The following is a 10118-nucleotide window of genomic DNA, read 5'->3' as shown; positions in this document are numbered from 1 at the left end:
TCTGCCAGGAAGTTTCGTTCTTGTAGTTCATCTCTAAACGGTTAGATAACTGGAGACTACTTAACAATCTTCGTTTCGTGTGACGACAAGAACTATTCGAAAACGTGTACGAGGGTCGTACAGTAAGTAATGAGACCCATTTTTCCCTCGCTCAGTTTGGTTTAAAAAAATCAAGATTTGGAATATATCCTCTTCTGCTACTATAGTTCACTGAAGTTTCGAAATGTGGCAGCACTTTACGTGTCCTTCATAATGGCGTCTGTAATAGAGGTTCGTTCCAAGCAGAAATTTGTCATTGAATTCCTATTTGACGGAAAACCAGAGCATCTCAAATATTCATAGGCACTTGTAGAACAGAGTGACAAGGAGACCTGGGAGTGAACAAAACCATGTTGAGTCGTTGGGCGAGGAGTCTGCCGCCTTCGCAGCTTGGTCGCGCTAACCTGTCCATGTCCTGCGTGCTCTGACTCCTGCAACATTGGAGCGTGCGGACATTCTGATCTGAGGTGATCAACGGATCAGAATGAAAAATCTTGCTGCAAAACTGGACATCTCTATTGGTATTATTGACACACACGTCCACCAGTTGCGGCGCTCAAATGTGTGAGCCCGCTGGGTTGCTCGCCGCCTAACAGAGCACCATGCAGAACAACGAAGGACCATTTGTGATGAATTGCTTGCGCGTTACGAGACTGATTGTGACAATGTTTTGCCGAAAATCGTCACGGGAATGAAGCATAGGTTCATGACTTCGAATCTGCAACAAGACTACAATCCATGGAGCGGCGGGACACCACCTCTCCTCTGGAGAAAAAGTTCAAAACCCCACCATCAGCCGGTTAGGTCATTGAGACGGCGTTCTGGGACTCTGAAGGGGTTATTCTGTTCGATGTGCTGCTTCATGGTGCAATGATCAACTCTGAAGTGTATTGCGCTACCCCATTAAAGAACAGACGTCGCTGAAACCACTGTACGAATGACGGAGAGGTTCTTGCTGCAACAAGTCGTTAGTGCCGTCGTCGACCAGTAGAGTAGTACTCATACAGGCCATCCCAGTAAGTTAGAGTAAGGCCGTGGCATTAAACGGAGCTTATGTTGAAAAATAGGGTTTTGTAGAAAAAAGAGTGGGGAATAATATACGTGCAGAAATTATGAACAAAACCAGTCTGTTTTCAGAGAAAAACGTTTTGCATTACTTACTGAACGTGCCTCGTAACTTTAACATCTTCATGTAACAGGTAAGAGAAAACATAGGTGGTGGAACTCTTACGGCGAGCAGTATGGGAAGAAGCATCCCATGTGCTGCAGGTTAGTAAACATTTGCACTTTTATTGACATCAGTGAACATCGAAGGATTACGTAGGCAGGGAACAAAGCAACAACGTTTCAAGTTCAGAACAGTTCAGGACGACACGTAGCATCGTGGGATGGCGGCTATAGTGCTATCAGAGTAATTGTTCGTATTCCGAGGCGTACATATTATCCCGGAGAATTAATAAGAGATCGTTTTTTATATTCGACTATTGTTACAATATTAAGAAACTAATTGAGAATTTTTTACTCTTATTTCTGATGATGGAGGGGGGCTTCTAGTAGCACACTACTTCCTGTTAATACTGCATTTCCACTCCGGATTTATGTATTTATTTATTTATTTTTTTGATCATCAGTCTACTGACTGGTTTGATGCGGCCCGCCGCGAATTCCTTTCCTGTTCTAACCTCTTCATCTCAGAGTAGCACTTGCAACCTACGTCCTCAGTTATTTGCTTGACGTATTCCAATCTCTGTCTTCCTCTACAGTTTTTGCCCTCTACAGCTCCCTCTAGTACCATGGAAGTCATTCCCTCATGTCTTAGCAGATGTCCTATCATCCTGTCCCTTCTCCTTATCAGTGTTTTCCACATATTCCTTTCCTCTCCGATTCTGCGTAGAACCTCCTCATTCCTTACCTTAACAGTCCACCTAGTTTTCAACATTCGTCTATAGCACCACATGTCAAATGCTTAGATTCTCTTCTGTTCCGGATAACAGATGCCAAATTTCTGTCTAACACCGGTATACAATATTGTAAGAAGAATAAGATTTTACATTATATGATGAAAGGTATCGGAAACCCCCAAAATCATACGTTTTTTTTTATGTTAGGTGCTTTGTGCTGCCACCTGCTTTCAGGTACGCTTTCAACACGATCGAGCACGTGTTCATATTGCACGGTCTGTGGCGGAGAGGTTAGAAAACAATAACATGCCTGTAAGGGACTGGCCCGCGGGGAGTCGTAGCCTGAATTCTGTAGAACACATTTGGGATGTTTTGGTACCCCGAATTAGTACCAGGCCTCACCGACCGAAATAGATACCTCTCCTCAGTGCAGCACTCCGTGAAGAATGGACTGCCATACCTCAAGAAACCTTCCACCACCTGACTGAACGTATGCGTGCGAGAGTGGAAGCTGTCATCAAGGCCAACACCATATTGAATTCCGACATTACCGATAGAGGAAATCACGAACTTATAAGTCGCTTTCAGCCAGGTGTCCGGATACTCCTGATCACATAGTGTATACTGCTTGAGTGTGTGTGGCCAGATATTCTGAGACACACGATTTATGTGCAAGTAGTGCTCATTAACCAAGAAGAATGAAATCCTATTTCTGCCAAAGCTCGTGTATAACACCAGCTAATTTCAATATAATTTTGGCTCTCGCGGCGTTTCTTGATATTCTTTGCTTAGTGTTAAGGTATTTTGTGACTAATTGTCGTTGTGAGTATTAGGTGACGTTTACATAATTTTCTTTGGAAGCGCACGAATCATTGATTTGTACAACATGTATGTACCTGTCTGTTGCACGAAGTCTGTTAATGTTCAGTCGCTGTGACAGTAAATTCGTGCAAGACTGTGTCCACTGATGTCAGCACTCTGTTCTCTTGCTTCCGTACGGCAGCACACAAGTAAGTTTACGGGAGTTGGTAGAGGCCAGGCGACGATTTGTTGTTGACTTAATTTAAACTTGTGTACCGCGCGCGCCGTTCTGTCTTGTACAGAGGCGTGTTGTCTCGTCGCTGGTACTAATAACGATAATTATAGGGCTTGCGTGTCGGTTTGTTGTGGGTCAGGTCTAGTTGATCAGGTGAGTAATTTAGTTCCTTTGAATAGCATTATCTTGACTTTTTACTAACTTGTTTTAAGGCGAACTGTATCATTTCAGCAGTAAGCATTTTTACCGCCATAGTTATAATCAAAATCTGTTACGTTTTATTGATTACGCCACTGAAGTAACTGACGTTAAGTCCCTATCGCTAGGATCCAGTGTGGAGCGGTGGTATGTGTAAAATTGTGATATAGTGCTTTAGTGTTTGTCTTGAGATGTACAATTCTTGGTGCGATTTGGAGTAGGGTGTTTCATAGCTACCCTTGCAATTAAAAATTTCTACTTCCATCCTCTTGGAACGTGTTCGGTGTAGTATTTTCGATACCTCACATGGACATAGATTGCTTAAGCAAAAGAATACTTGCATTCTTTAAGGGTACCGCCCGGCACGCCCAGACAGTTTATAATTTAAGACATTTTTTAATTTATTTTCCTAGTAGTGGAGTGACGTACATCACATCTAAGCTATATTAAATGTTTTGATTGTGTTTTAGTAAATTTGTTTTCTTAAAACTTGCATATTTCACATTTGAGCTGTGTTTATATTTGGATTTTGTTTAAGTAAATTTATATTTTCTTGAAGCCTACATTATATGTTTTGATTCTATTTAAATAAATTCCTGTTTTCTCAAAGACGATATACGTCACGTTTAGATAAATTGTACCTTTTGATAATGTTGGAGGTTTAAGTTGACACGTGTCGTGCCTGAGCTTTGCAATATTCATCTTTGCAAGACTTTGATGGACTCAGAGGTCAATGTTTCGGACTTAGTTTAGTACTGTTTACATGGGCTAGTGGACTGATATCGTGATAAAACAAATTTTCCTTTGTTTAATAAAGGTTGATTATACTATTTTGTTGCTATTTTTGGGCCAGTACCTTAGGACTTCCCTCACCCTCTAGCCTGTACCGCACCAGGCAGAACAGAGGAGATAACATTCCACAGGACTTTCTAAAATTGTTGGAATAAGTGGCAACTGAACGTTTAGGTTGGTGTATTGAATTTAGAAGACTGGCGACGTACTATCAGACTTCCGTAAAAAAGCATCCACACAGTTCAGAAAATAGCAAGGGCAAGTAAGTGCCAGAAATATCAGACGGTCAGCTTAACATTTCATGCTGCCAAACTGCTGACAGGAGTAATATACAGAAGAAAGGAAAAGAAAACTGAGGATCTCTTAGATGACGATCAATTTGACTTTGCGAAAGGTAAAGGCACCAGAGACGTATTTCTGAAGTTGCGCTTGATAATCGAAGCAAGACTGAAGAAAAGTCAAGGCAAGTTTATAGGATTTGTCGATCTGTAAGAAACGTTCACCAATGGAATATGGTGGAACATGTAAGAAATTCTGAGAAAAGGAGGAGTAAGATAAAGACTGGTTATATAGAGTATGTAGAAGAATGAAGAGAGAAGATTAATACTGGGAGACCAAGAACGAAGTTCTCGTATTTGAAAGGGTGTAAGAAAGGGATGCAGTCTTTCGCCTCTGCTGCTCACTCTCTACATCGAAGAATCAATTACGAGAATATAAGAAGAGTTACATCAAAATGCATGATGATGGATATCAATAATAAAACTCGCTGCTGACATTGCTATAATCAGTGATAGTAAAGAGGAATTACAGGATCTGTTGAATGGAGTGAATAGTCTAATGAGTAGAGAAGACGGATTGAGAGTAAAAGGAGAAAGACAGAAGTAATGAGAAGTAGCAAAAATGGGAGTAGCAAGAGAATTAATGCTCATGAAGTAGATGAATTTAAGGACTTTTGATACATTGGAGGCAAAATAATCCATGACGGATGAAGCAAGAAGGACATAAAAAGTAGACTAAGCACAGGGCAAGGAGGGCATTCCTGCCCGAGAGGATTCTCCTAGTATCCAACAGAGGCCTTAATTTGAGGAATATATTTCTGAGAATGTAGCTATGGAACACAACATCTTTTGTCTTCACTCGCCACCCATTTTCCTTGTCTGTTTTCCTCATTTGGAAACACGTATGGATCTTCTTTGTTAATCTGTCTTCCTTAACCCTCTCTCGAGGTCCAAAGGTTATAACACGCCGTTCCCTGAACTCATTGTAGGGCAGAATGTGTGTATTTCTTTATTTTGTCTCAAAACATAACTACCATCTTCCTTCAGGATTTGACCTAACATTTTTCGCAACTTTCTACTTTCTTTCTTTTCTAAATCTTGTAATGCCATTTTGTATCCGTGTTTTGAAACACCGCAGTTCAACATATTTAAAAAAAGTCTTTCTTCCGCGGATTTATCACTTTAGTGTAGGGTGTTTTCATTTTTTGAGTTCTCATTTTAACTGATTCTTTCTCGCTTTTCATTTTCATCCAGATATTTGAAGTTGTCTATTTCCTCGAAATTGTCATATTTAGTTTTTAAAATTTTTGGTGAATTAATTATGTCCGTAATACAATCTGTCTTTTTAAAGGGCATTTGCAGATCCTACTTTACAGCTGTTTGCTTCAGAAATTCGAGTTTGTTTTCCTTTCATTCTTTAAGGTTGCAACTATTATAACGAGATCGTCTGCAAACAACTTATTTCTTCTTTTGATCTATTTAGTCATACGTAATTATTAAGGTTTTGTCTTTATTCTTCTGTTTTACATTCCAACTTTTTCCAGCACACAATTGAATAATAATGGTGACAAACTGTCTATAGTCTGACCCTTGATACAGCTTGGAAGGGACTAGAAGTGGCTCCAAGAACTTTAACTTTGTATACTGTGTTTGTAGAAGTTTGTGTAGTTGTTCCGATATTTTCCTATCTATTACTGATTCCTTGACTGCGGGGTCCCTCCCTCCGGATGTTCGAGTGCTCCCTCGAGTTTAGTTTAAGTAATGTGTAAGTCTAGGAATCGATGACCTCAGAAGTTTGGTCTCATAGGACTTCACACACATTTGAACTAATTCCTTCAACGTTTTGAGGAAGGTGCCTGTGTATATCAGATAATTTTCCTTTTTAAAACCAACAAATATTTGTGCTAACACTTTATTTGATCTTTCATCTACCTAATTATTTGTTTAAAGTTTAGAACTTGGTCTGGAGAGGGTCTGCTATTTCATTGTGCAGTAAAAACAACGCACGTACTAAAAAATGTGTTTATTGTTTACAATATATACAGACAGATGTCTTCTCTTCATTCATTATGACATCTGGGAAAGCAAGCAGCTCTGGCACTGCAGGTCTCCTGGAAGAAATCCAGTTGACGCCATAGGAAGTGTAGTTACAGTGGTGAAGTCGGGCCCCTCAGCCGTGGTGCCGATGGTGGTCGCCGCCATAGTTTCCGCCGCCATGGTGTCCCCCATGGTGGCCGCCGCCCCGGCGGTGTCCTCCGTGGTGGGCGGCCTCTGGGTCGGCCACGGCAGCGGCGTGCACCGATACGCAGCAGACGGCAGCCAGCACCAGCAGCGCCGTAAAAACACCCTGTTCGACAGGGGGCAGCACGTTATGCCGTGAAGGGGAAAGTTTAAAGCAAAATGCAGATAACATTCCAGGGACGCTCGCACAGCAGGAGAAGGGAGAAGTTTCACGAAATTAGCCTACTTCGGCAATGAGACACTTGGGAAATACAGAACATGTGAACTTGCTATACTAGCTCTTACCCTGTCTCCTACAACACACATTTATTCTATAATTTTTTGTAGGTTTGTAAGGACTCTCAAATTCAACAATATCTTCTACACTCTGTTCATCATAAGAATAAAAATAGCTCTGAACACTATGGGACTTAACTTGTGAGGTCATCAGTCCCGTAGAACTTAGATCTACTTAACCTAACTTACATAAGGACATCACACACATCCATGCCCGAGGCAGGATTCGACCCTGCGACCGCAGCGGTCGCGCGGTTCCGGACTGTAGTGCCTAGAACCGCTCGGCCACATCGGCTGGCATCATAAGAATAAACCTGATGTAAACAAACGCAAAGGGGATGGTTGGTCACATGCAGTAGAACACGTACACTGGTGTTGTTACACTCTAGGAAGTAGGTCCTACTCATGTAATACATATGTTACTACTAATTTACTTTAAACGAAACTTTAGGATACTTTGATGTTTTAACAGCTATCAACGTTCTTCTTAATCACGCATTAGCTATGTAATTTTAATTTAAAAAACAGAGTACAGTTACAATCTCTGTAGTTTTTTGTCCTGATTATTGCGCTGTTAATACGCAGTATGAAAATGTCTGAGACTACGTCCTGCTCAGTAGTGAAACTGTCGTGTGGAACAGTGTTAAAAAGTGCCGAGAAATAAGTTGTTCTTGGTGTTTTTCATAAATTTACAGAAAAAAGTCGGCTTTGAAGTGTTTGCGAGTTACAGTTGATACAGCTGAGATACAAGTACACACTGGATGTTCAGCGGAATCTGTACTGGATAGAAACATGAAAAACAAGCATTTTCACAGCATTGAGCACACCATGAAAATGCTACATTTTTACATTTGCCACTATACCTTTTCGATATGGATCCAACAGGACTGATCTGGAGCCAAGTTAAGGGATTTGTCGCGAGAAATAACAAGAATGTGGAACTGCCAAACGCATTGGCACTAGCTCACGCAGCTTTTTCACATATCACTGGCGGGATATAGAACGGCACGTCATAAAAGAAGAGAAGGCTGCGCGTGCGTGGTTTCGTGGATTCTGTTGTTGATATACTCGTTGTCAACGTAGCAAATAACAGTTCCAGAACATACATATTTTTCTCGGATTGGTATTAGGGAGGAGCTGTGAGATTACGAGACGGCTGAATGTAATTGATACCTTCAGTGGCTTCAGTGTTCAACAATATGCAGTATACTTTTGCATTACACATAGTTCGCTCCGAAAAATTACCCAGTGTTTATGTTAGGAATTTTCATCTCTCTGATTTGTAATTAGAATACTATGTTAGGTGAGAACGAGAGCATTTTATGCTTTCCGTCTATTTACCCAAGAAGTGTGTGGTAGTTTAAATGAAGTTCGCAGCTACATTCTTTCTGTGCTCATCTCTTTTTGCGTCTGCCCGTCGGATTGAAGCAGTTGTTGCTACAATAACTGAAGACACACTTACCAACGTTAGGGAAGAACTCGGCTATAGACTTGATGTGTTTCGTGTGACAAATGGTGCTCACATTGAACATTTATAACGTTCTTGGTAAAACTGTTTGAGTTGCTCTTTCATTCGACACCTCATTTATAACTGTATGTTTAATGTAATGTCTGCCCGTCGGATTGAAGCAGTTGTTGCTACAATCACTGAAGACACACTTACCAACGTTAGGGAAGAACTCGGCTATAGACTTGATGTGTTTCGTGTGACAAATGGTGCTCACATTGAACATTTATAACGTTCTTGGAAAAACTGTTTGAGTTGCTCTTTCATTCGACACCTCATTTATAACTGTATGTTTAATGTAATAAAAATTATAAAGCGTTAAAACCCCGATATTCATTTATAAGCACCCTGTACTTATTTACTTCATAAATTTTTATTCCCTAAAACTAAAACTCTACATCTCTTCCCATAGGGTGGGGTTTGAGAGAGAGGAATTAAAGTTTTACAAATGTTGACCCACATATTAATTTTTTCCGCAGATTCGGATATGTTTTGTTTGGGTCAACATTTGTAAAACTCTAAGTCATCTCCCTAAAACCCCACCCTATTGGGAGAGAGGTAGAGTTTTAGTTTTACCGAATCAAAATTTATGAAATCAATAAGCACCTTTTATTTATCCGTACCCATTTTCAACGCAAAAATAAGAACATGGATTTTCTTGAATTACAGCGCCAATTACCAAGAATCAAAACAAATGATTAAGACAAAATGCACGTAGTTTATTATGTACAATATGATACTGCAATAAAAAATGGGTGTTGTCATTTGAAATTTTATAATTGCCTCCCAACCCACCCCCAGGGGGATGGGTTGGTGTGCTAATTTTAGCACCAGCAGATGTCCCCCTCGAAAATAATCAACTTTGGATTCTACAAATTTTTCATGTGAAGCTTATTTTTTGAGTTATTCTGATTGGTCGGCTTAAAATTTACACCCTGTTCATTGGTAAATGTATCAACGGTCTTTCTGAAATGCTATTACATTATTCCACCAATTTTTGTCTACATAACATAAGCATTGTCACGCAATTTTTGGTTGTACTGAAATACCCGGTCGCCTTCGAGAAAATGGTAAACGTTCAAATAACATAAAGGAGTGATTATTAGCACTACCTGTCCTGTACACCTACCAGCAACCTCTTCATGTCGCCGAGGTAAGATGACAGATCACTGTCAAAATAAGTATGGTGAACAGATACGCATGTGAACCTGTGTCTCAGCGTCACACGTTGGTGAAAACAAAACAGGGCCGGTTCTCAGCGAGCGTGGGCTTCGGGTGTTCACCGAAGACGTCGAAAACGTGAGTACAATCTGACCTCTAATAGTGCAGGCGCGTGTTCCAAAAACCGGTCGCCGCGCCTTTTTTGTGTGTTTAGCCTACCGTCTTCTGCTCATACATAAAACGCACCGCGAAACATGAGATACAGTTTGACAGCTATGCCAGTCAGCGTCCGGTTATAAAAAAAAGGCCGTGGACACTTGGCCTCCGCTGCTGCCACAAATAAAAAAAATAAATAAATAAAAAAAGTCAGTTGCTGCTGTCTCGTGAGGTAGCATTTGGTAGCGAATGCGACGTTTCTTTCAAGCTTAGAGACGGACGAAATATTTTGTTCTTGAGCTCATAATGTTTACATGCTACGGATACGGCAATCAGTCTTAGTTATTGTGCTACTGTCGTTAGGGATTTCAGCAAAAAGACTGATTTGAAGTACCTCTGCACGCTCGTATATGCTGTGCAGGTCCCTTCGTCTCTACACAACTAATGGAACGTTTCAATACTTTCAGCATTTCGCGGCCCTGTCATCAACTGTATAAATATTAAGGTTGGGTTATCCCAATTGAAACCTAGGT

At 40.7% G+C, this 10118-nt stretch overlaps 1 protein-coding gene across 2 annotated transcripts; it reads right to left on the bottom strand.

Moving 5' to 3' along the window:
• Positions 1 to 6252: 6252 nt before the first annotated feature.
• Positions 6253 to 9460, bottom strand: LOC126267547 (uncharacterized). 2 transcript variants are annotated; one of them, XR_007549018.1, is made up of 2 exons: positions 9398 to 9460; positions 6253 to 6591 (listed from the first exon to the last, which is right to left on the bottom strand). XR_007549018.1 is itself a non-coding variant. In XM_049972851.1 (2 exons), exons 1-2 carry the CDS (start codon positions 9410 to 9412, stop codon positions 6312 to 6314), a joined length of 312 nt encoding a protein of 103 aa, XP_049828808.1. In that variant the 5' UTR covers positions 9413 to 9437; the 3' UTR covers positions 6253 to 6311. The 2 variants fall into 2 exon arrangements, 1 of the variants encoding a protein (XP_049828808.1); XM_049972851.1 differs by having other exon boundaries at positions 9381 to 9437.
• Positions 9461 to 10118: the final 658 nt, after the last annotated feature.

The sequence above is a fragment of the Schistocerca gregaria genome, chromosome 4, assembly GCF_023897955.1.
Source record: "Schistocerca gregaria isolate iqSchGreg1 chromosome 4, iqSchGreg1.2, whole genome shotgun sequence".
In the NCBI taxonomy this organism is placed as follows: domain Eukaryota; kingdom Metazoa; phylum Arthropoda; class Insecta; order Orthoptera; family Acrididae; genus Schistocerca; species Schistocerca gregaria.
Note: the sequence above shows the minus strand (reverse complement) of the source record. Positions and strands in the feature narration are given on the sequence as shown.